The sequence below is a fragment of the Tachyglossus aculeatus genome, chromosome X1, assembly GCF_015852505.1.
Source record: "Tachyglossus aculeatus isolate mTacAcu1 chromosome X1, mTacAcu1.pri, whole genome shotgun sequence".
NCBI classification, from domain to species: domain Eukaryota; kingdom Metazoa; phylum Chordata; class Mammalia; order Monotremata; family Tachyglossidae; genus Tachyglossus; species Tachyglossus aculeatus.
Genome location: NC_052101.1, coordinates 115,341,458 through 115,366,277, shown reverse-complemented (window position 1 = coordinate 115,366,277; position 24,820 = coordinate 115,341,458). Strand labels below are relative to the sequence as shown.

At 53.0% G+C, this 24,820-nt stretch overlaps 2 protein-coding genes across 3 annotated transcripts; one reads left to right on the top strand and one right to left on the bottom strand.

The window, feature by feature from the left end:
- Window positions 1-2,560: 2,560 nt before the first annotated feature.
- MISP3 (MISP family member 3) lies at window positions 2,561-4,588 on the bottom strand. The gene is made up of 3 exons (XM_038740365.1): window positions 3,858-4,588; window positions 3,457-3,539; window positions 2,561-2,925 (listed from the first exon to the last, which is right to left on the bottom strand). Exons 1-3 carry the CDS (start codon window positions 4,531-4,533, stop codon window positions 2,839-2,841), a joined length of 846 nt encoding a protein of 281 aa, XP_038596293.1. The 5' UTR covers window positions 4,534-4,588; the 3' UTR covers window positions 2,561-2,838.
- Window positions 4,589-15,137: 10,549 nt separating this feature from the next.
- Window positions 15,138-24,627, top strand: PALM3 (paralemmin 3). Of its 2 annotated transcripts, XM_038740800.1 has the most exons (7): window positions 15,138-15,375; window positions 19,225-19,273; window positions 20,185-20,265; window positions 20,583-20,713; window positions 20,924-21,011; window positions 21,955-22,000; window positions 22,785-24,627. In XM_038740800.1, the coding sequence occupies exons 1-7, from the start codon at window positions 15,284-15,286 to the stop codon at window positions 24,101-24,103; spliced, it is 1,806 nt and encodes a 601-aa protein (XP_038596728.1). In that variant the 5' UTR covers window positions 15,138-15,283; the 3' UTR covers window positions 24,104-24,627. The 2 variants fall into 2 exon arrangements, with proteins under 2 accessions (XP_038596728.1, XP_038596729.1); XM_038740801.1 differs by lacking the exon at window positions 19,225-19,273 and having other exon boundaries at window positions 15,294-15,375.
- Window positions 24,628-24,820: the final 193 nt, after the last annotated feature.

Sequence of the window (24,820 nt, the reverse complement as noted above, 5' to 3'; positions counted from 1 at the left end):
CCATGACCTCTGACTCCAGAGCCCGGGCTCTTTCCTCTGAGCTACGCTGCTTCTTCTAGACGGTGAGCCCATTGTTGGGTAGGGATTGTCTCTATCTGTTGCCGACTTGTACTTTCCAAGCGCTTAGTACAGTGCTCTGCACACGGCAAGTGCTCAATAAATACGATTGAATGAATGAGTGAATGAATGATTGTCACCAATGACCTCCTGCTTGCCAAATCCAACGGCTCATACTCTATCCTAATCCTCCTCGACCTTTCAGCTGCCTTCAACACTGTGGACCACCCCCTTCTCCTCAACACGCTATCCGACCTTGGCTGCACAGACTCCGTCCTCTCCTGGTTGTCCTCTTATCTCTCCGGTCGTTCATTCTCAGTCTCTTTTGCAGGCTCCTTCTCTCCCTCCCATCCCCTTACTGTGGGGGTTCCCCAAGGTTCAGTGCTTGGTCCCCTTCTGTTCTCAATCTACACTCACTCCTTTGGTGACCTCATTTGCTCCCACAGCTTCAACTATCATCTCTACGCTGATGACACCCAGATCTACATCTCTGCCCCTGCTCTCTCCCCCTCTCTCCAGGCTCGCATCTCCTCCTGCCTTCAGGACATCTCCATCTGGATGTCTGCCCGCCACCTAAAACTCAACATGTCCAAGACTGAACTCCTTGTCTTCCCTCCCAAACCCTGCCCTCTCCCTGACTTTCCCATCTCTGTTGACGGCACTACCATCCTTCCCGTCTCACAAGCCCGCAACCTTGGTGTCATCCTCGACTCCGCTCTCTCGTTCACCCCTCACAACCAAGCCGTCACCAAAACCTGCCGGTCTCAGCTCCGCAACATTGCCGAGATCTGCCCTTTCCTCTCCATCCAAACCGCTACCCTGCTCATTCAAGCTCTCATTCTATCCCGTCTGAACTACTGTATCAGCCTTCTCTCTGATCTCCCATCCTCATGTCTCTCCCCACTTCAATCCATACTTCATGCTGCTGCCCAGATTGTCTTTGTCCAGAAATGCTCTGGGCATGTTACTCCCCTCCTCAAAAATCTCCAGTGGCTACCAATCAATCTACGCATCAGGCAGAAACTCCTCACCCTGGGCTTCAAGGCTCTCCATCACCTCGCCCCCTCCCACCTCACCTCCCTTCTCTCCTTCTACAGCCCAGCCCGCGCCCTCCGCTCCTCTGCCGCTAATCTCCTCACCGTGCCTTGTTCTCGCCTGTCCCGCCATCGACCCCCGGCCCACGTCATCCCCCTGGCCTGGAATGCCCTCCCTCTGCCCATCCGCCAAGCTAGCTCTCTTCCTCCCTTCAAGGCCCTACTGAGAGCTCACCTCCTCCAGGAGGATTTCCCAGACTGAGCCCCTTCCTTCCTCTCCCCCTCATCCCCCTCTCCATCCCCCCATCTTACCTCCTTCTCTTCCCCACAGCACCTGTATATATGTATATATGTTTGTACACATTTATTACTCAATTTATTTATTTATTTTACTTGTACATATCTATTCTATTTATTTTATTTTGTTAGTATGTTTGGTTTTGTTCTCTGTCTCCCCCTTTTAGACTGTGAGCCCACTGTTGGGTAGGGACTGTCTCTATATGTTGCCAACTTGTACTTCCCAAGCGCTTAGTATAGTGCTCTGCACACAGTAAGCGCTCAATAAATAGGATTGATTGATTGAATGAATGAACTAGGCCTGAGGGCGGGGCGCCTCTAGAAAAGAGTCCAAGGTGTAGTTTCTGGAGAAATCCACTAGAGGGCAGTATTTAGCCACGGCTCACGAGCCGCAGCTCCAGCAGCCAACAACTTGGCCTATTGAAGAAGGGCGTTAGGGAAAAACTTCCCCAGGGTCAAATCCCTGGCTCCCAGAAACATCTTCTTTGAGGAGCAGGGAGGGGCTGGGGAGTGAGGGAGACACTTTCTTCCTTCTCCCAGCTATTGTCTCAGGGAACAAGTCCTGGTTGGAGGAGGCTCATAAGACTGGCAATTCAGGGCCACAGCAACAGATAAAAAGTTGCTAACTGCCTGGGTAGTCGAGAGCTGGATTCCCATGGTCTCCTCCCACTGCTGTGGAGAACAGCCTGACCCTTTCCCAGGAATTAAGGATGCCATCCCTCCAACACTCACATTCTGGAGGAGCACTGGACTCAGGCGAAAGATCATAATACTGGTGGTATTTGTTAAGTGCTTACTACGTGCCAAACACTGGGGTAGATACAAGGTAAGCAGGTTGTCCCACGTGGGGTTCACAGTCTTAATCCCCATTTTCCAGATGAGGTAACTGAGGCACAGAGAAGTTAAGTGACTTGCCCAAAGTTACACAACTGACAAGTGGCGGAGCCGGGATTAGAACCCATGAACCCTGATTCCCAAGCCCATGCTCTATCCACTAAGCCAAGCGGCTTCTCTTCTAATGGTATTTGTTAAGCGCTTACTATGTGTCAGGCACTGTACTAAGTGCTGGAGTGGATTCCTCCCCTTTGTTGCAGAGGACCCAGGCGTGTTGAGAGAGTGAGAGGAGCAAGGGCTGAATTCAAAATGGTCCCTGTCCCCAACTGGGGCCAGGGAAGGCCTTTATTGATGGCACAGAAAAGAAAAGCAGCACTGTAACAATTGATGGGGTGGCAGGGGGGGAGTGGTTAGTTGAAATTTCAAGAAGACCCAGAGTTGGGGGAATAAAAAGGACACCAGGCCTCACCTTCCCGCTACCCAGAGTCCTCCCAAAAGGTAGTGTTAGGGGGCTTCAGGGGACAAGGCTGGGGCCCAGCTACAGAGCCCCAAGGTCCAGGGTTCGGTAGGGAGTGGGGGGCAGTGTAGGCCAAAGAGAAGATTGGCATGGGGGCCACTATTCCGCCTGACCCTGCTTCAGATGGCTTGGCTCCCAGCGCTGGTAAAAGGCACTTTTCTGGCTCTGCACCTGGGAGGTGGAGTCCTGCAGGAAGAAATAAGGAAGGAGTGACACTGAGGGACAGACTGCAGAGTGGGGACACATTCATTCATTCAATCAATCTTATTTATTGAGCACTTACTGTGTGCAGAGCATAAAAAGGAATAGAGAGAGACAGAGAGAGAGAGAGACAGAGAGAGAGTTGGGCTGATTGGGGTGAAAGTGGAGAGAGACAGAGCCCTAAGCAGGCCCAGGAGGAATGAAGGGGAGAAGGCAGGAGCAGAGAAGGAGGAAAACTTGGAACATGAAATCAAGTCACCCCACTTTCCCCTGCCCAGATTCAATGTTTTTGTAAATGTTTCCATTGGGAATTCGGGGACTCAGTCCCTAGCCAAGAGGGAACCTTTGGGAAGAAGTGGGTCAGAGATGAAGGGGAGATTTGCAGGTGCACATGTGTGGACCCCCACCTCCAGGAATGTAGGGGGTGGGGGTCCACAGGCAGGAGATCAGATTGAGAACACAGGGAAGAGGCCCAGGGCCTGGGAGGGGAGATAAGGGATGAACAGGGGATCCTACCTGATCTGGGCTCTTCTCCTGAGTGGTCATGGTGTCCTGGCGGGGGGGCCAGATCACGGCCAGCTTCCTGATGGGCAATCTCTCTGCCAGGGAGAAATGGCTCAGAGAGGTCGGAGGCAACCCTTCTCCCCCCAGCCCTAGTCCCCTGTGGCCAACCCCACCTTCTCCCCATATAACCTTCCCTTCCAGCTCCATGAGAGGGAGGACCCGAGACCCCTCACAATCCCAAGAGTCTGGCACTGCCCGCTACCTTTCCCCTTCCCCCCTCCCCAGTCCCCAAACCAGGAAAACTGCCCGGCAGAGAGGACCCCCGACTCATTGTGTGCACAAGTTCTTCTCAGGGAAAGCTAGGCCCACAGAGCTGGAGGATGTAAGACACAGAGTGCCAGGTGTCTCCTTACTCTTGTTGCTCTTGTGGGACTCCTCAGATTCCGGGATTCCATACGCTCGTTGCCTCTGAATCTGCGACTCCGGCTCATGCTCCGCCATCTCCTGGAATTGGTGCTCCAGGAGCAAAAGGGACTCTGGTGGGGCCTGGGCCTGGGCCTGGGCCTGGGGCTCAGGGCTTTGGCTCGCTCCCTCCCCGGGGAGCAGGCTGTGATGTTCCAGGATCATTATGGGGGAGGTGCCATAGGCCTCAGCAAACGAGGGGCCCCGAGGGCCAACAATAGCCTTGGAGACTTTGGGGGTCGAGGGAACAAGCTTCCCCAAGGAGGGAACCGGGCCCACCTGTTCAAAGCGGAACTTCCTCTCCTGCAGTTGTTGCTGGCTCTTCCCACGGTCGTAAGTGCCCGGCAGGGTGCCCTGCTCCACCAGAGCATCTTCCCGCTGGGTCTCCCTGTGAATATCCTTCTGCATCTGGATGCCGGCCCAGGCGCGCTCCAGGTCCCGGGAGAAGCCGGGTTCTGACGGAGTGTTGCTCAGGATCGACCGGACCTGCACCTTCACTAGATCCCCGGAGGCCTGGGACGAGAGCATCCCACGGCTACGGCGAAGGTTGTCCTCCCGCTCCTTCCCGATTCGGATCTCTCGCTCGACTGGGGTCTCGATTTGGCCTTCCTCCCTGGGGTGCGCCATGCCCAGGGGGAAACTGGTAGCAGCAGCAGCCAAGCAGGGGCGCTTAGAACTGAGTGACACAGACTGCTCCCGTGCTGGCCCCGCCTAGTTCTCCAGACCGCCTCCAGCTTCTGGGGACAGCCCTCCAGGGGCAGGACCCATGGTTGCCCTGGACGACGGGGGGGGGGGGGGGGGCGCCCCCAGCACCTGCACCTGCCTCGGCTCCAGCCCCGCCCTGGCCTCAGGCTCTAGGGCCTTCAGAAGGCTCCCCTCTCCTTGCCCAGCGGGTGCCTCTTCTTTAAGGGCCGTTTCCCTGGCACTGCCCCCCAGACCCTCTAGAGTTGGGTCCCCTGGCACCATGCTGATCTCGTGGGCTGTGACCTTGGTGTTCTCTTCAACCCTGACACTTGGCTCACTCTCAAACTTGCCCGTGCCCCTGCTGCCTTCCCTGGGAGTGGAGCTCCACTCCGGATTCATCTGGTTGGCATCACTGCTCTCTCCTAAGGGGGTATCTGGCTCTGGAACCAGGTTATTGACATTGCCCAGATGGCTCTTGGTCAAAGAGGCATCCACCAACAGGGTGACCATTTCGCTAGCACTGCCCTGGCTACTCTCCTCTGTCTTGTCCCCTGGCTCTGTACCCGCATCCCTGCTACTTCCCTGGCTGTAGTCCCCTGGCGGGGCTCTTCTCTCTGTCCCTATGACATTGGCACTACCTAGGGGGCATTCTTCTACAGGGAAACGTGGCTCAGGACCCAGTTCTCTGGAACTACCTGTTTCAGCACTGTTCAGCGCTTAGAACAGTGCTTTGCACATAGTAAGCACTTAACAAATACCATCATCATCAAACTACCTAGACTCTGCTACCGAGGGATCAGCTGCTGCCCCTCTGGACCCAGGTTGCTCCACCTGGAGTCAGGGTCTATCAAATGGGTACTGTGGGGTTGGCCCTCCCTGGAGATACCATTCTCCTTGGCACAGACCAGCTAACTCTTTCCTGAAGGGGTAGTAAGATGCTCTCCTGGGAGACCAGCCCCCAGTCCTAACTCCCATCCAGTTGAGCCATTCTGATCACTGCTCATCTGCTTGACATTGCTCTGAGGACTCAGTTCTTTGCTTCCTTTCTTGATATCTCCTTGTCTCCTTTCCCTTGAGTTTCTTTCTGGGAACTGCTCCCCCGAGGTACCACCCAGTTTGGTACCCACCTGACAGGGATTGCCCAGACACCATTCCTCTCTGTGGGGGCTCTGAGCAGTGCCAGCTTCTAGAGGGTTCCCAAGGCACTCTAATAGTGGTAGTGCTCTGCTGGGTCGGATGGCCAGGCTGTTTTCAGGCTGGTCCTGCCCTTCCCTGGACAAATGTCCCTGAGATCCAGTTCACTGCCAGCCCCTTTGGCATTAGCTGGGTGACCAGGAGTCTCCATCACCCCACCTGCTGAGGAAGAGGAACATTGGGGAGTGAGCACTGGGGGGCAGAGGCTGTGGGGTGACACGGAAGTGTCTTCGGCCAGCCTGGGAAGTTCGTGAGTACCCAGGGCCCGGAGCAGGACCCATCCAAGACCCGATAGAGTCATGCCTCTTCCCGGGCCTGGTGCCCCTTGCGTCCCTGGCCTTCTTGACTCTTCCCCCCTTGGATCTCCTCACCTGCTCACACAGGCTGGACTCACGGCGGATCCTCTTAGCAGCTAATCCTGCGGTAAATGTAACCTGGGCCAAACCCGGGCCTTACTGGGAGGAGCAGCGTCCCCGCCCCTGGCACGCACATTCTTCAGCTGGCAACAGGTGCGGTGTTATTAACCCCTTCTTAGAAAGGGGGGAGAAGGAGGGAAAGAGAGGAGGGCCAGACTGGGTGGGGCGGGGCCAGGGCAAGGGACCCCCACCGCAGTGAAGACAGTCTGGGCCTGAGGGTCGGGAGAGCTAGGCAGCATGGCTTAGTGGAGAGAGCCCGGGCTTGGGAGTCAGAGGTCATGGGTTCTAATCCTGGCTCCACCACTTGTCAACTGTGTGACTTCGGGCAAGTCACTTCACTACTCTGGGCCTCAGTTCCCTCATCTGGAAAATGGGGATTTAGACTGTGAGCCCCACGTGGGACAACCTGTTTACATTGCAGTGCTTATAACAGTACTTGGCACATAGTAAACTCTTAACAAATACCATCATTATTATTAGGAGCAGGACTCGGACCAGAAGCCAGAGGCACGAGTTATTCCACTATAGGTGGCTAGTGGGTGGAAAGGCTCAGCCTCTGTCCTTCCGAGGAGCCCATCAGGGGAGCCGGATCACCTTGGGCAGTGGCCGTGACTTTGGGGCAGGGGCACGCCTAGTGCAGCGGCAAGGAGAGGTGGTGTGGGCCAGGAAAAGTGGGGTGGCGATGGGGCTAGCATAGGATCGGAGGATGCTCACGGACCGAGTGTAGAGGGAGGAGAAGCAGAGTGGCCTAGTGGACAGAGCCCAGACTTGGGAGTCAGAAGGACCTGGGTTCTGATAACAGTTCTGCCAGTTGTCTGCTGGGTGACCTTGGGCAAGTAACTTAATTTCTCTGTGTCTCTGTTACCTCATCTGTAAAATGGGGATTAAGACTGTAAACCCTAGGTGGGACAGGGACTGTGTCCAACCCAATTACCTTGTACCTACCCTAAGACTGTAAACCCTAGGTGGGACAGGGACTGTGTCCAACCCAATTACCTTGTACCTACCCCAGCACTTGGCACAGTGCTTGGCACATTGTAAGAGAAGAAGAAGAAGAAGAAGAGAGAAAAAGCATGGAGCAGGGTCAGCACCCTCCCCCTATAGCAATTCCTTTTTATTATCCTTTTTATTTATTAGAGAAGCAGTGTGGCTCAGTGGAAAGAGCCCGGCTTGGGAGTCAGAGGTCGTGAGTTCTAATCCCGACTCCCCCACATGTCTGCTATGTGATCTTGGGCAAGTCACTTAATCATTCAATCAATCAATAGTATTTATTGAGCGCTTACTGTGTGCAGAGCACTGTACTTGGGAAGTACAAGTTGGCAACATATAGAGACAGTCCCTACCCAATAGTGGGCTCACAGTCTAAAAGGGGGAGACAGAGAACAAAACCAAACATACTAACAAAATAAAATAAATAGAATAGATATGTACAAGTAAAATAAATAGAGTAATAAATATGTACAAACATTTATACATATATACAGGTGCTGTGGGGAAGAGAAGGAGGTAAGATGGGGGGATGGAGAGGGGGACGAGGGGGAGAGGAAGGAAGGGGCTCATTTTCTCTCCTCCAATTTCTACCTCAATCCCCCGCAATCTGGCCTCTGCCCCCTTCACCCCAAGGAAACAGCCCTCTCCACAGTCACCAACGACCTCCTCCTTGCCAAATTCCAAGGCCTCTACTCCGTCCTAATCTTAATCTTCTTCAAACTCTCAGCTGCCTTGGACACTGACTGTGGTCAGAGAGATGAGGAGAACCAAGAGAGGACAGTGTCAGTGAAGCCTTCTCGAGGAAACGTTATCTAACCTTGGCTTCGCTGACACTGTCCTCTCTTGGTTCTCCTCATCTCTCTGACCACTCATTTTCAGTCTCTTTCCCTGGCTCCCCTTCTGCCTCCCACCCCTTAACTCAAGGCTCAGTTCTGGGTCCCCTTCTATTCTTCACCTACTCCCACACCATTTGCTCCCACAGTTTCAACTACCATCCCTATGCAAATGATACCCAAATCAACATCCCTAGCCCAGATCTCTCTCCTTTTCTACAGTCTTACATTTCCTCCTGCCTTCAGGACATCTTATTCAGATGTCCCGCTGATACCTCAAACTTAATGTGTATAAAATTGAACTCCTCATCCACTCCCCCTCCGGACTTTCCCATCACTGTTGATAACACCCATCTGCAAATACTTTATTTAGGCCTGTGCTTAATGCAGTGCTTGGCACATAGTAAATACTTAACAAATACCCCAATAATGAAGATGATTTTAGTGATGAACACCAGTCAATAAATGGTATTTATTATTTACCTTGTGCAGTGCACTGTACTAAGCACTAGGGAGAGTACAATAAAGTTGGTAGACAAGATCCCTGCCTTTAAATTTACTTCCTCCCTGTCTCATTATCCTCCTACCTTGGTATTAACTTAAACTTTTCTTTTCTCTTTCAAACCATATATTCAATCCTGTCTAGCCACTAATGGAAGAACTCTAGGAAAGTGCACAAAACCGGTAGTCAGAAGACCTGGGTTCTGATCACCTGTCTCTGCCACTTGCCTGCTGTGTGACCTTGGTGGAGTCACTTAATTTCTTTGTGCCTCAGTTTCCTCATCTATAAAAATGGGGTTTTAATACCTGTACCTCATCCATAGATCAGAGCTCTGGCAACTACTACTAGGAGAAGCAGCATGGCTTAGTGGAAAGAGCATGGGCTTTGGAGTCGGAGGTCAGGGGTTTAAATCCCGGTTCTGCCAATTGTCAGCTGTGTGACTTTGGGCAAGTCACTTAACTTCTCTGTGCCTCAGTTACCTCATCTGTAAAATGGGGATGAAGACTGTGAGCCCTCCGTGGGACAACTTGATCACCTTGTAGCCTCCCCAGCGCTTAATAGAACAGTACTTGGCACATAGTAAGTGCTTAATAAATGCCATCATTATTATTACTAGAACAGTTTGACTGCCTACCTGTAGTCATGTTCAACCCACTCTAAGCCACCATGCTTGTGGTTGTAACAGGGAATGCAGAAGTTGGTGTTTGAATATGATTCCAATCCTCTGGGAGTATGTTTTAATTCAGCAGGCTGAGAGCACCATCATTAGGCTTTACTAAATTATTGAAGCAGATGCACTTCTCTGCTGATGAAGACACACAGGAAGACATGCAGATGATTATGAACTGCTCAGGCTCAGAAAAGAGCCATGGATTGACAATTTCGAGGCATACTCAGAGTTACAGCTACCCCATATCAACACAACCTGGAGATAAACCCATTATCATGCTAAAGCAACATGGCCTATTGGAAAGAGCCTGGGCCTGGGACACAGAGGACCTGGGTTCTCATCCCAGTTCTGCCAACTGCCTGCTGTGTGACGTCAGGCAAGTCACTTAACTGTTGGGTGCCTCAGTTTCTCCACCTGTAGAATGAGGATTAAATACCTGTTCTCCCTCCCCCTTAGACTGTGAGTCCCTTGTGAGACAGAGACTGTGTCCGATTTGATTATCTTGACTCTACCCCGGCATTTAGTACACTGTTTGGCTCATAGTAGGAGCTTAAATATTTATTATTATTATTATTATTATTATTACTGTATTCCATGCCCCTTGGACTGTGAGCTTCACATTATTATTATTATTATTATTAAACGGTACTGATGGATGGATGGATGGATGGGCAGACCATCCCAGGGAGAGCTGCCAAGTCCAGGTATTCTCAGCCCGCCCACTTTGGGAAGCAATGCCAAAGTCCTGGTCTCCCTGGCTCTTCCGGACGGGCCCTGGGCCTCTCCACACCCCTTCCAGGTCTGCTGTGAAGCAGCGTTGCCTAGTGGGTAGAGCATGGGGCTGGGAATCAGAAGGACCTGGGTTCTAATCCCAGCCCCGCCACTTGCCTGCTGGGTGACCTTGAGCAAGTCACTTCACTTCTCTGGGCCTCAGCTCCCTCATCTGTAAAATGGGGATGAAGACTGGGAGCCCGACGTGGGACAGGGACTGGGTCCAACCTGATCAGCCTGATCAGAGAAGCAGTGTGGCTCAGTGGAAAGAGCCCTGGCTTTGGAGTCAGAGGTCATGGGTTCAAACTCCGGCTCCGCCAACTGTCAGCTGTGTGACTTTGGGAGTCACTTCATTTCTCTGGGCCTCAGTTACCTCATCTGTAAAATGGGGATTGAGACTGAGAGTCTCCTGTGGGACAACCTGATCGCCTTGTAACCTCCCCAGCGCTTATAACAGTGCTTTGCACATAGTAAGCGCTTAATAAATGCCATTATTATTATTATTATTCTCTGTGCCTAGTTACCTCATCTGTAAAATGGGGATTAAGACTGTGAGTCCCCCGTGGGCCAACCTGATCACCTTGTAACCTCTCCAGTGCTTAGAACAGTGCTTTGCACATAGTAAGTGCTTAATAAATGCCATTATTATTATCATTCTCTGTGCCTCAGTTACCTCATTGTAAAATGGGGATTAAGACTGTGAGTCCCCTGTGGGCCAACCTGATCACCTTGTAACCTCCCCAGCGCTTAGAACAGTGCTTTGCACATAGTAAGCGCTTAATAAATGCCATTATTATTATCATTCTCTGTGCCTCAGTTACCTCATCTGTAAAATGGGGATTAAGACTGTGAGTCCCCTGTGGGCCAACCTGATCACCTTGTAACCTCCCCAGCGCTTAGAACAGTGCTTTGCACATAGTAAGCACTTAATAAATGCCATTATTATTATTATTATTATTATTATGTAGCCCAGGGACTGTGCCTTTTAAAAAAATTTTTGTTCAGCACTTACTATGTGCCAGGAGCATAATCAAGTTGGACACAGTCCCTGTCTCAAATAGGGTTTGCAGTCTTAATCTCCATTTGACAGATGAGGTGACTGAGTCCCAGAAAAGTGAAGTGACTTGCCCAAGGTCACCCAGCAGACAAGTGGCAGAGCTGATTGTATTATATCACCACTTGCAGCAGAGGAAGCATTTAACAAATACCACAATTATTATTATTCTTATCTCTGGAGAAGCAGCATGGCTTAGTGGATAGAGCACAGGCCTGGGAGTCAGAAGGACCTGGGTTCTAATCCTGGCTCTGCCACGTGTCTGCTGTGTGAGCTTGGGCAAGTCACTTTACTTCTCTGTGCCTCAGTTACCTCATCTGTAAAGTGGGGATAAGAATGTGAGCTCCATATAGTACAGGGACTGTGTCCAACCTGATTTGCTTGTTCCTAACGCATAATGGGAAGCAGCATGCCTCAGTGGAAAGAGCACGGGCTTTGGAGTCAGAGGTCATGGGTTCAAATCCTGGCTCTGCCAATTCTCAGCTATGAGACTTTGGACAAGTCACTTAACTTCTCTGTGCCTCACTTACCTCATCAATAAAATGGGGATTAAGACTGTGAGCCCCCCGTGGGACAACCTGATCACCTGGTAACCTCCCCAGCGCTTAGAACAGTGCTTTGCACATAGTAAGTGCTTAATAAATACCATTATTATTATTAATGAATCCAAAATCTCCAACTCCGTAGTACATAGACCTAGAATGACCTCAGTCTCCAAACCTTCAAGCGCTTACAGTAGTGCTCTGCACATAGTAAGTGTTCAGTAAATAGCATTGATTGATTGTATCTACCCCAGGGCTTAGAACAGTGCTTAGCACAGAGTAAACGCTTAACAAGTAGCGTGGCTCAGTGGAAAGAGCACGGGCTTTGGAGTCAGTGGTCATAGGTTCAAATCCCGACTCCGCCAATTGTCAGCTGTGTGACTTTGGGCAAGTTACTTAACTTCTCTGCGCCTCAGTTACCTCATCTGTAAAATGGGGATTGACTGTGAGCCCCTTATGGGACAACCTGATCACTTTGTAACCTCCCCAGCGCTTAGAACAGTGCTTTGCATATAGTAAATGCTTAATAAATGCCATTATTATTATTATTATTACCTCAACTCCCCGCTCGGCTCCTCCAGCCAAACATAGTCTGCAGTACCACCTGGCGGCCACATCGGGTAACTGCAGCTCTCCGATTTCTCCGGCTCGCTGCACACTTCCGCCTCCCCGTAGCCTCTTCCTCTTCCTCCGACCTGCTCCTTTTCTCTCCTTTTCTCTCCTTTTCTCCCGCATCAGCTCTCTCCCTTTTCCTCTCATCGACGTTTCACTTCCCGATCCCGCCGCAGCACCTGTTGCATCCTCACTGTCTTTCCCAACCCTTCCTTCTGAAATCGCATCTCCTGCAGGAGGCCTTTCCTGATTAATCTCTCATCATCCTCCTAAATTTCCCCCGCAAAACTGCCATTTCGGCATTTCGGCATCACCTGAGTATTTGGGTGCTCATCTCCATTCCCGGCCCCGCCGTAGTACTTATGCACATATCTTTATTACTTCCTCCTTAACCGTAATTTATTTTAAAGTCTGTTCTCTGCCTCTCCCGTTTTGGATTGCATGTAAACTTCTGGAGAGCAGGGATTATATCTACTGGCACTGTTGTACTCTCCCAAGGGCTTAGTGTAGTGTTCTGCATAGGATAAGTGCTTCCTGTCAACCTTCAAATCAAGCAAAAACTCCTCACTCTGGGCCTCAAGGCTCTCCATCACCTCGCCCCCTCTTACCTCACCTCCCTTCTCTCCTTCTACGGCCCAGCCCGCACACTCCGCTCCTCTGCTGCCGCTAACATCCTCAATGTGCCTCCTTCTCGCCTGTCCCGCCGTCGACCCCGGCCCACGTCCTAACTCTAGCCTGGACTGCCCTTCCTCCACACATCCGCCAAACTAACTTTCTTCCTCCCTTCAAAGACCTACTGAGAACTCACCTCCTCCAGGAGGCCTTCCCTGACTGAGCCCCCCTTTTTTCCTCTCCTCCTCCTCCTCCCCTCTCCATCGCCCCCCCACCCTACCCCCTTCCCCTCCCCACAGCACTTGTATATATTTGTACATATTTATTACTCTATTCATTTTATTTATTTGTACATATTTACTATATTTATTTTATTAATGATGTGTGTATAGCTATAATTCTATTTATTCTGATGGTACTGACACCTATCTACTTATTTTGGGTTTTTTTAGTCTGTCTCTCCCCTTCTAGACTGTGAGCCCGTTGTTGGGTAGGGACCATCTCTATATGTTGCCGATTTGTACTTCCCAAGCGCTTAGTACAGTGCTCTGCACACAGTAAGTGCTCAATAAATGAGCCCACTGTTGGGTAGGGACCGTCTCTATATGTTGCCAACTTGTACTTCCCAAGCGCTTAGTACAATGCTCTGCACACGATAAGCGCTCAATAAATAAATGAATGAATGAATACAATTGACTGAATGAAAAGTGCTCAATAAATACTACTAATTGATTAGTTGATTGATTTCCGGTGGAGGTGGGACCCAGGGGTCCTATCTAAACTCCCAGCTCTGTTCCTGGCTTTGGGCACGTTTTTAGCTGGCCCTGCTGTTTGATCTGTCTGGATCCTGAAATTTAGGGCTGGAAGCAAGACTCCTGGGTTTGAAAAGAGGAGTACGTTTGGGGGTGATGGGGGGAGTGAGATCAGAAGGCTGTCGGGGCAGGACTCCAGATGGTGGGAAGAAGGGGTAGGGAGTTGAGAGGTAGGAGGATTGGGGGGAAAGACATTTTTGACAGCTCTTCCTCCTCCTCCTCCGGCAACTTGTCCTCCTCTGAATGTCGTCATGACCCTTTCTTACCGCTAGGGGTCGCTTGTTTCCCTCCTTAAAGGGCTAAACGCACCCTCTGGCCCTTGCTGATTCCGCCCTGGGCAAGATTAGAACTCGCACCCGATCCGAACCGGACGAGCTGGAGTTTACAGAGAAGGGAGGGAGAGAGGAGAGACCCGCCCCTTAAAGGCTTGGGAAGGGAAGGATGAATGACTGAGGGGAACAGATCTCTTTCCAGAGCCTGACTTGTTCCCTCCCTCATCCCATCTCAGCACCTGACTCGGCCCCCAGTGTCTCTAACACAAATAGTAACAATAATAATAATGATAATGGTATTTGTTAAGCGCTTACCATGTGCAAAGCACTGTTCTAAGCGCTGGGGGGACAATGGGTCCCTGAGAGGATCAATCAATGTCATATTTATTGAGCATTTACTGTGTGCAGAGCATTGTACATATGTACAGATCTGTAATTTATTTATATAAATATTTGTCTTCACCTCTAGACTGTAAGCTTGTGGGCAGGGAATATGTCTGTTATGTTGTTTATATTGTACAAGCGTTTAGTACAGTGTTCTGCACACAGTAAGTGCTCAATCAAAATGACTGACTGACTGTACTAAGCACTTGGGACAGTACAGTATAACAATATAACAAGACATACTCCCTGCCCACAACAAGCTTACAGTTTAGAGAGAATGGGGTTGTTGCTTCATTCATTCAGTCAGTCGTATTTATTGAGCACTTACTGTGTGCAGAGCACTGTACTAAGCGCTTAGAAAGTATAATTCGGCAACATATAGAGACAGTCCCTACCCAACAATGGGCTCACAGACCAAATCCCCCATTTTGGCCTAGTTTTGCTGCCTGCTCCCAGATTCACCCCATTCCTCCCCAAGAGCTGCAGTTGAAAAGGTGGAACTGTATGACAGGGAATAGCCAAGCTCAGCTGTCAATGCACGTTAGAGATGTGCATTGCTTGTGGGATTACATAACTGCCTGTACCATTTGTTGGTGAAACATTGGGTGCCTATGAATCGAGATGGGTGGGGGCCTGGGGCTCATTCACGAGTGAATAAATTGTATGGGGGTGCATACAATTGTATGCATGTATCTATGTGTGCGGCAATGCACATGTGTGGAGAGGTTAGCAGCAGGGCGAGAAGGCCTTGTAGATGACTGGTAAATAATTCATCGAGACAGCTGATAGCATTGTCCCTCACCCAGCCAGATCCAGCCCCTGGCCCCCACTCCCGGCGGGCTGTCTGCTTCCTCCCTCCCTCCTTTCTTTCCTCTACCCAAACCAGCCCAACCAGCTCTCCCAGTACCCACAGCACACACCCCCACCAACCCCTCTGCCCTGCTGGCCCCAGTCTCTGGGGAGCAGGGCACCGGCTGGGGAGCAACGGGACAGCCTGGGGAGTCCAGAGAAGCTCAGGCTGGTGGGGAGATGACCCTGCAGAGCCTGGGATCCGGGGCCCTGGCCCCTGGCGGGGGCTGCACCCCTGGAAGGGAGAGCTGGAGCCCAGGAGCCCATATGCAGTAAGTGCCAGGAGCGGGCAGGGGCAGGGATTGGGTGTGCTGAGGGTGAGGGGAGTGGTGGTGGGGAGAGAGGGACGGTGAAGGGGTGGTGGGATGAAGAAACTGTCCCACAGACAGGGTGGCAGTTCTTGGGCCTAGCTCTGCCTCCTGAAGGTCAACCTTGAACTATCTTGCCCTTGTCCAGCAATCTCTGGCTGTAACTAACCGAGTGGGTCTTTTTAGGTGGGGGAAGGGAAGGATGAAGGGAGTGCAATCTTAGCCTTGCTTATGCCTCAGCCCCAAGGATCTCTGAGCATAGCCCCAAAACCAAAACGGGGAGATCAGGACAAAGATCTTGCGGAAACTGGAGGGTGCAAAAGCCACCTAGCATGGTGTCTGGGGAGGAAACATTTCTTGGAGCCCTAGGCAGCATGGCAGTGATCTAGAGCTAAAGTCCAGACTCCCAGTCTCCAGAAACAGCCAAGGAGACCCCAAGGCTAGACCAAAGCTGTCAGACTCCGAATGAGTCCTCCCCAGTGGAGAGCCAGGATGCCAGGAATGCCCCTGGAGTTCTTCAGTGAAACCTTCCATTTGGTTGGGGTTTTTTTTTTAGACGATTACTTGCATCCTCTATGCAATTGAATGTGTACCCTTTGGGCATTTGGTAGTCACCCCACTCTCAACCCCATGGCGCTTATGTGCATATCCGTAATTTATTTATTTATATTCATGTCTGTCTCCCCCTCCAGACTGTAAGCTCATTGTGGGCAGGTAACGTCTACCAACTCTGTTGCATTGTCCTCTCCCTGGCACCTAGTACAGTGCTTTGCACAGAATAAGCGCTCAGTAAATACCATTGATTGATCAGGGGATGGAAGACAGAGGATGAGCCCAAGGCTGGGAAGCTAGACCTCTGGGTTGTCTCTCCATTCCCTTTCTCCCCAGAGACTGGGGAGCTCTTCTCCCCTTCCAGGACCCTGATCAGCAAAGATCCCAGCCTCTCCGGGGGTATCAACTCGGTGCCTCTTGTGTGCACTGTACCCTCGAACGCTGCCTCTGCCATGGCCCTGAGGTGTGAGAATTTGGAGGGGCTCCTACCCAGGTCCCTAGAGCCCCTGTCCCCTCACTCCTGGTGCAGAATTCTGCATTATTTAACAACTGGAAATCCAGTTGCTCAGCAACCTGGGAACCTGATCCTGGGCAGGGAGCTGGCAGACAGATCACATCTCGGAGGTGCGGGGGAGGCGTTGGGGAGCCGGTGGGGCGGGAGAGAGGAGCATTCTCCCCTCTCACCTCCATCAGGGACACTCCAAGTAGAAGGATGGGCAGTGGCCTTTCCTGAGGTTGCCCTGAGAATCACAGCTGGGCAGAGGCCCCAGGAGTTCCCATTAACCCCTAGCCCGATGTCCTCTCCACCAAGCCCCAACTCTCTTAAATGACCAGACAGAGAACCTGAAAGCAGCCAACATTCCCAGCTTCTCGAGATGCCGGTCAAATGAGAGAGGAAACCGAGCTACATTGAATTTGTGGGGATCGAGTCAGTGAGGGGGTGGGCCAACATCCCTGTCACCCGGGGCGGACTCAGTTCCCATGGAGGAAAGGAAATGGAGATCCTAGGATGGGTTTGGGAGACAAGATGGGCAGAGAGACAATAGAGAGTTCCTGGGTCCTGTCTCTGGGGAGAATTATGGGAGGTGGCATGGGGCAAGACCAGGAATGGGACTCCCAGCAGGGTAACCCCAAGATGAAGAACATTCATTCATTCATTCAATTGTATTTATTGAGAGCTTACCATTTGCAGAGCACTGTACTAAGCGCTTGGGAAGTACAAGTTGGCAACATATAGAGACGGTCCCTACCCAACAACAGGCTCACAGCCTAGAAGAGAACTCATGTGACTGAATCCTATGAGATTCCTCATGACCTAGACCTAATCCAGCTAAGGGAGGGCGGGAGGCCTCTTCTTAGGGAAGAGGGTGGCTCTGGTTAAATGTTAAACCCTAGACAGGCCAACCCCTTCCCAAGGGCTTTGGGCCAAGACTGACCTGCAAGAGGAGAGCTGAACAACTTGGGCTCCTCTGGCTATGGGGCAGAGTTCAGGCCCAGACTCATCTTTGCCTCTGATCTGTGAACCATAACTTCCCTGACGGAGGGAAGCTTCTGGGAGTCGGTATGGAATGTCCAAAGCAGTGAAGTTTTTTGGAAAAGAAAGCTCTATCTGTCCTTCTGTGAGGCCAGCACCTGAACTCATGAAACCTCATTTCCATGTAACAGCAGCAGCCAAAAAAGTAGTTTTGGTCAAAGCAATACTAGTAGCTTGGGGATCCCATACTGATATGACCCACTCCTCTCCTCAAGCCTTCCTTGTAGTCTGAGCTTCAGGCATCCCAGAGGGGAAACTGAAACCCCAAGAAGGAAAGGAACTTGTCCTGGGTTCCCCAGCATGTCAGCGGCTAGGCTGGACCTCATATTCCTGCCTCCCTGCCCAGAGCTCTGACCGCAAAACCACACTATGGTGCATTTGACAAGTCTAGTGAGGTCAATCTTTAATTACCTTGACCGGCTGCCTAAGTCCACTGCCCTGACCACCCCCTCCCCCAGCCCTGAGATGGGGAAAAAAAGAAAAGAAAATGGAGCCTGGAGCGGCCCCTTGTCCCCAGCCCCCGTCATAGTCCGAATGCACACCATATCAGCATTCTAATCCATGACATCAGTCAGTCAGTCAATCGTATTCATTGAGCACTTACTGTGTACAGAGCACTGTACTAATCAATCAATCGTATTTATTGAGCACTTACTGTGTGCAGAGCACTGTACTAAGCGCTTGGGAAGTACAAGTTGGCAACATAAATGTTGCCATAAATACTAAGTGCTTGGGAAAGTGCAACACAACAATAAACAGACACATTTCCAGCCCACAATGATCTTACAGTCCAGAGGGGGAAACAGACATTGATATAAATAAATAAATAAATTGCATATATGAATATAAGTGTTGTGAGACTGGGAGGGGGATGAATAAAGGGAGCAAGTCAGGGCGATGCAGAAGGGAGTGGGAGAAGAGGAAAGGAGAGCTTAGGGAAGTCCTGTTGGAGGAGATGTGCCTTCAGTAAGGCTTTGAAAGGGAGGAAGAGTAATTGTCTATTGGATATGAGGAGGGAGGGCATTCCAGGCCAGAGGCAGGACAAAGGCAGAAGTGGGCAGCGAGATAAGCCGAGATGGAGGTACTGTGAGAAGGTTACCAGAAGAGCAGTGTGGGGGCTGGGTTGTAGTAGAAGAGTAGCGGGCTGAGGTAGGAGGGGGCAAGGTGATTGAGTGTTTTAAAGCCAATGGTGAAGAGTTTCTGTTTGATGCAGAGGTGGATGGGCAGCCATTGGAGGTTCTTGAGTTGGGAAACGTGGTCTGAATGTTTCTGTAGAAAAATGATGCAGACAGCAGCGTGAAGTATGCACTGGAGTGGGGAGAGACAGGAGGCAAAGCTTCCACATCCCTCCACTGCTTCTGTGGTCTTGGCTTCTTCCAGCCCACCTAGCCAGCCTCAACCCAACCTAGCCAATGGGGAGTGCACCCCAGAGGGTAAACTGCAGCAGAAAGCAAGGCAGGACCGAGATAGTTGCTCAGCCAGGGATACAAACCCAGGAGTCTTGCCTCGTGGCCCAGGGAGAGATGATGTTGATGGCATTTGTTAAGCGCTTACTATGTGCAAAGGGGGGGGGGGGGAGTGAGGGGGGGGGTCTTTCTGAAGGCTCCCTGCCCCTGCCTTGCCCCTCTCTCTCCAGGCTTTTCTTCTTCCCTGCCTCATCTCTTCCTGCCCTCTCTCGCCACCCTGGACCCCACCCCTGCCCCTGCCCTAGCCTTCTCTCTTTACAGGGCAATGGCGGAGAGCTCTCTTTACCGGGAGCGACTGGAGGTCATTGGAGTGAGTACCGCCTCCCACCCCTCCCATAGGACTCTCACCTGACCCCCTTACATCCCCACCTCAACCCAGCCCCACTCTGCGGGCCCAGGAAGGGGATCAGGGTCAGGGTCAGAGTCAGGCTCCCCCAATGTGGGTGCCGCTCCTCTTTCCCCCTTCCAGTCTGGCCAGGGGAGACCTATTGCCTATACCCACTGCCTCTCCTGCGGGGAACACCCGGTCCCGACCAAGTAGTTTCTCCCCGGGCCTGGCCTCACGCCCTGATGCCCCACCGGTCCCAGGAGAGCGCAGAATAAGGGGAATCAGTAGTAAGCGAGTGAACCTTTCCCCTGCCCCTTGTCCCCACAGACAGCTGCAGGTCCAGGCTCCGGGGCTCTGCCAATCCATCCCCCTCAGCAGAGTGGCCGGGAGATGTGCTGTGTCAGCGCCTTCCTGACCACCACACCCCTCCCTCAGCTCTCCCCCTTCAGGCTTGGCCCAGGAACAGTGGGGGAGGGGGAGACCAGCCTGCCCCTCAGTCTCTTTTCAGAGCTGCCCTTCAGCCCTTGTCTCCTTCCTCCCCCTCTCCAACTGCTCATCCCCTGCCAGAATCCAGGCATCCTGCCCTTGCCCCCTTCCCTCCACCCTCACCCCACCCCCAATCTCCCAAGCCTCCTTTCTCCTCCCGGACCTGGAGGTGGAAGAGAAGGGACGGTGTGGGGAGGGGGAGAGAGAGAGAGCTCGGCGGAAGGAGAGAGAGAAGAGAGACGGAGAGGGGACAGAGAGGAGAGGAGGCAAAAAGGAGGAGGGAGGGGAAGGAGGCAGCAAGCCTCTGTCCCAGCCCTGCCCACCCGGCCAGGCTCTGCTCGCCTAGCCCTCCCGGCCGACCCGGCCCCAGTCCCAGCTGCAGCTCCCACTCTCCGCTGTGTGCGCAGGAGAAACGGCGGCTGCAGGAGGAGATCCGCACCACGCGGAGAGAACTGGAGGAAGAGAAGCTAAGGGTGCTGCGGCTCAAGGTGGGGACAGGGGGGCTGCCCCAAGACTAAGGGGGTCATTGCCCCAGTCTGAGGCTGGAGGAAAGTTGGGGTTGGGGGAGGCTCTGAGGCTGTCTTGGATTAGCGGTACAAGGTGGGGACTGTCTCCACATGAGGCACCGGAGTGAAGGGTGGGGATGGCTGTCCTAGATTGTGGGGGCACAAGGTGGGTACTGAGAGGGTTCTGGAAGGCTGTCTCAGATTAGGGGATCCTGGGTGGGAGCGATCCCAAATTGGGAGGCACCTGGGGGGGTGCTTTCCTAGAATGGGGGGGACTCTCACTATTCCTGGCTCCCCAGAGGAAGTTCCTGCGGGAGCGGTGGCTGATGGCTGGGACTCCCCACCCTCCAGAGGGACCTGAGCAGGAAGCCGTCTCCCCTGTGGACCAGTCGGAGGCCCGGATCGAGCAACTGGAAGAGAACTTGTTCACGTAAGGGGGAGAGGGAGCGTGCAGCAGTGGGAGGGGAGGCTGTAGGGAAAGAACAAGCATAGGTGCTGGGATTCAGCCCCAGGCAATTGAGCTCCTCTCCAGGCTCTGAAGTTTGCCCTTCTTCTGGCATAACTACCTGGAGCGGGAGGCTGGGAGGCAAGGATGCCTGGGTTCCAGTTGCCCTGTCTCCCCCTCCCCTCAACTCCACAGCCTTCAGGCCGAGCTGCAGTTACTCCAGAGCGCATCCACCGGTGCCCAACCCAAAGCCTCAGGCCGGCCCACATGGCGCAAGCTGACAGTAAGAGGGGCTGGGGACCTGGGAGCGAGGCAGGGGAAGGAGCTGGGTGGAGCAAGACAGAGGGAGGGAGAGAGAGAGAGAGAGACAGACCGACAGACAGGCCCAGAGTGAAGGGCACACTCATGTGGCTGCTCAGCAGGACACCTCATCCTCATCAAAGTCATCTTTATTCTGGGCTCCATCTCGTGGCACTGGGGAATCCAAAGTGAAAGTTCAGGTCCTGGCCCTGAGAAATTCACAGTCTAATACAGGGTTAAGCATGAGGAAGCAAAGTCACTGATGGGGAAGGAGAGACACCCCCAGGGGAAGCAGAAACCGGTTGGGAGGGAGGTATAGGGTAGGAGGGGGACAGAGAAGTTGAAGTGGGAGCAGAAAGAGGGTCAAGGAGAGGTGCTTTCCAAACGAGCTCTGGTGATCGAGAACATGAGAAGCAGCATGGCCTAATGGAAAGATGATGGGCCTGGGAGTCAGAGCCCCTGGATTCTAATTCTGGTTCTGCCACTTGTCTGCTGTGTGACCTTGGGCAAGTTATGTAACTTCGCTGGACCTCAGTTCCCTCATCTGCAAGATGGGGGTTCAATGCCTGTTCTCCTGCCCACTTAAACTGGGAACCCCATGTGGGACCTGATTATCTTGTATCTACCCCAGTGCTTAGTACGGTGCTTGACACATAGTGAACACTTAACAAATATTATTATTATTGTTATTATGAATTATTGTTAATTATTATTATTATCACCATCATCATCATTATGAAGCTGAGCTCCAGAGTCAGTGTTTGAGGATGAGACCCTGAGGGGACTCAGGGCAAGGAGGAAGTGGGTGCCCTCAATGTCTTAGGCCTTCCAAAGCCAGGCCAGGACGCCGGGCCTGCTACGTGGCAGGGACCCAGGATGAGGGGCTAACTTCGATGCCTGTTTTTTCTTTCCTGTCTCTCTGGCAGGTACCCCGCTCTCTTTCCCAAGCTGCCATGGAAACCACCCCTGCAGGTGAGTGCCTCGGAGCCCACTTCTTTCCAGGGAGGAAATTTAGAAAGAGAGCTAGAACCCCTGATTCATGGTTGGGGAAGGAATCGGGGACATCATTCCCCTCGTCCTCCCTCCCCGCCAGAATCTGGCCTGTTGAGCAAAGCTACCTCCATAGATCTTTGGGCAGCCTGGACAGCTGCAGCTCGCCCACCCTGCTCCTTGGAGTTGGAGGCCTGAGGAAAGCAAAGGTCCTCTGATGGTGGCTCCACTTTACTACCTGACTGTTGCAGCTTCCCCATCTTGGCCCTGGAGCCCGGTGGGGGTTCTGGGAGTGAGCCAGGGGCTCATCTCACCCCTACAGGCTTAGAGGCAAGGCAAGAGGCTCCTCTCATCCTCCTTCCAGTCAGGAAGTCTGGTGGGAGCTCTAGGGGTGAGCCGGAGACTCCTCTTGCCCCCTGTTGGACTCTTGGCTCAGCCTGTGGCTTTTTGTCACCCTGCTAGGCCCCAGGGCCAGCCTGCTCCATACTGCCAAGATCCAGAGGTTATTCAAGGGCCTCTCTCTCCACGACAGGGCTCTGAGAGCCACGCCCCGTGGAAGCCACATCCTGGGGCCACCACACCTCCTCACAGCCCCACCCCCATCAATATCCTCCCCCAGCTTGGCTCTAGGGCTCAAAATGAAAGTTGGCACCACTGCCTGGGGCCAAATTCAGCTCAGGGTGAGGAGAAGGGAAGGGGAAGCCATTCTCAGTGCCCATGGGGAGAAGTAGCCCCTGTTACCCATTTGGTCCTCCTCTTTCCTCAGATAAGGAAGAAGTTGAGAAAAGGGCATCTCTGCCCGCCACACCCGTAGGCAAGGCTCCAGAGCCTTCTGTGCCACAGACAGCTCAGCGTCCCAGGGAGCTCGGGGGAGAGGTGGGTGGAGGCACCTCACCCCTGAAGGAGTGGGGAGCTGCTGATGGTAGTTCCTCAGAGCCCAATGGTCCCTGCCCATTGCCCAGCCCCACTAAAACAGGGCCGGACCAGAAGGAGGCCCCAGGGGGCAGGGAGAGTGACATTAAAGAAGGGCCAGGGAGTCCAGAGGAGAGTGCCAGGGAGGGAATGGGGAACACAGAGGGGAATAGCAGGGAAGGGATAGCAGCCATGGAGAAGGAGGCAAAGAAAGAGGGCCGAGAGGAAATTCTCAGGGAGGAACTTAAGAGCACACATGGGAGGGCCAGAGAGAGGCTGGAGACCATGGCGGGCAGTGCCAGGGAAGAGCTAGGTGGTCTAGAGGGGGATCTCAGTGAGGAAATGGGAGGTACAGGGAGAGAGATTAGAGAGGAGATGGAAGTCTTAGAGGATGTGGGCATCAAAGATCTTGCCAGGGAGGGGCTAGAGAACAAGCAGGGAATTCCCAGGGAAGACAGCGCGGAAGAGGGTGCCGGGGACAGGGAAGGAAGAGTGGGCACTGGAGAGGAGGGTACCATCATCTGGGTGGAGCGGGTGGTAATTACAGATGAGGAGGATGAGGTGGCAGCAGCAGGTGCTGAGATGACAGAGGGCAATGAGTTGGCAGCAGAGGACAAGAAGATGGCAGCTGAGAGGAATGAGGGACCAGTTGAAGAGAAGGAGGGGCCAGCTGAGGGGAGCAGGGGACATAAGCCTGAGGAGCCAGAGGCTGAGCTGGGAAGCAGGGAGCCAGGGGAAGCCCAGGGCCTGGAGACAGAGCAGAAAGGACAAGAAGAAGAAGAGGAAGAGGAAGAAGAAGAAGAAGAGGAAGAAGAAGAAGAGGAGGAAGAAGGAGGCAGGGAACAGGGACTGCAGGACGTTGTGTTCCCTGGAGACTTGGAGGCTCTCCCAGGTGATGAAGTGCCGCCCCAGGATTCCGACCCCCCTCAACTTCCAAGGCGGGACCCAGCCCCCTCCCTGGAGCAGCTCCCTGGCCTTTCAGCTGAGCCTCTGGAGCACCAGCCACTGCTGCCCAGGATCCACACTGGGGCCCCCTATCCCAACCCCAGTACCCACTTGGTACCCACCTATGCCGCTGCACCAGCCCCTGCCAGGCGGCCCGAGCCACAGCAAGAGGGTGAAGAGGCGAGTGGGCCCAAGCAGAAGTCGTGCCAGTGCTGCTCTGTCATGTGAGCCTTGGGGCAGGAATCCCATGCCCCCCTTTGGCTGGCAAAAGGACCTCAAAGCAAGTATCAGCCAGTATCACAGTGCACCTTTATTGGGAAGGGGGTGGAGTGGGGAGACAGGAAGTGAGGACCAGGCCCCTTATTGGAGTTTGAGGCTCCTACCCCTGCCTGGATCTCACAGCTACCTCGGCAACTTGGCACAAATGTTCAGATTGACCCCCGAAGGGGTGGGAGCTGCCAGAGAGGCAGTCAGTAGCGGGGACAGGCATCTCTTGGGCACTTGGAAGGTCCTGCCAAGATAGAACCCTCTGAACCTCTCCTAATGGCACCAGAGAAGTCAGGATGGCTGCAGGATTGTCCAGGAAGAAGCAGGCATTCTGCCGAGCCAGTTGTGCTCAGTGCCCTGTAGAGAGCCCCCAGGGGTGGGCACTGAACCACACTGCCCAACCCAAGCAGCACCCTTCCCTCACAACTCCTGTCTCTATGCCTCGGCTGCCTTAATACTTGAAAATAAAATCAACTCATTATTGACCTGCCATGTGTGTGAAGTGGATGTGGGAGAAGCCAGTGAAGCCTAGGTTCTTATGGTCCACTCCTGCCCACAAACATGGAGGTCTCCTCCACCCCTGACCTTCCCCGTTGTCTGGAGGGCAAACTGAGACACAGGACCTGAGGGTAGAAGAGTAGGGAGGCTGAACCTGGCAGAGAACCTAGGCATCTTACC

Coding starts and splice junctions, on each gene's coding strand:
- MISP3 (XM_038740365.1), bottom strand. CDS start 4,533: ATGGCGCACCCCAGGGAGGAAGGCCAAATCGAGACCCCAGTCGAGCGA. Junction 3,540..3,857: donor GTCCCACAAGAGCAACAAGA/GTAAGGAGACAC, acceptor TCTCCCTGGCAG/AGAGATTGCCCATCAGGAAG. Junction 2,926..3,456: donor AGGAGAAGAGCCCAGATCAG/GTAGGATCCCCT, acceptor TTCTTCCTGCAG/GACTCCACCTCCCAGGTGCA.
- PALM3 (XM_038740800.1), top strand. CDS start 15,284: ATGACCCTGCAGAGCCTGGGATCCGGGGCCCTGGCCCCTGGCGGGGGC. Junction 19,274..20,184: donor AGCGACTGGAGGTCATTGGA/GTGAGTACCGCC, acceptor CTGTGTGCGCAG/GAGAAACGGCGGCTGCAGGA. Junction 20,266..20,582: donor TAAGGGTGCTGCGGCTCAAG/GTGGGGACAGGG, acceptor CTGGCTCCCCAG/AGGAAGTTCCTGCGGGAGCG.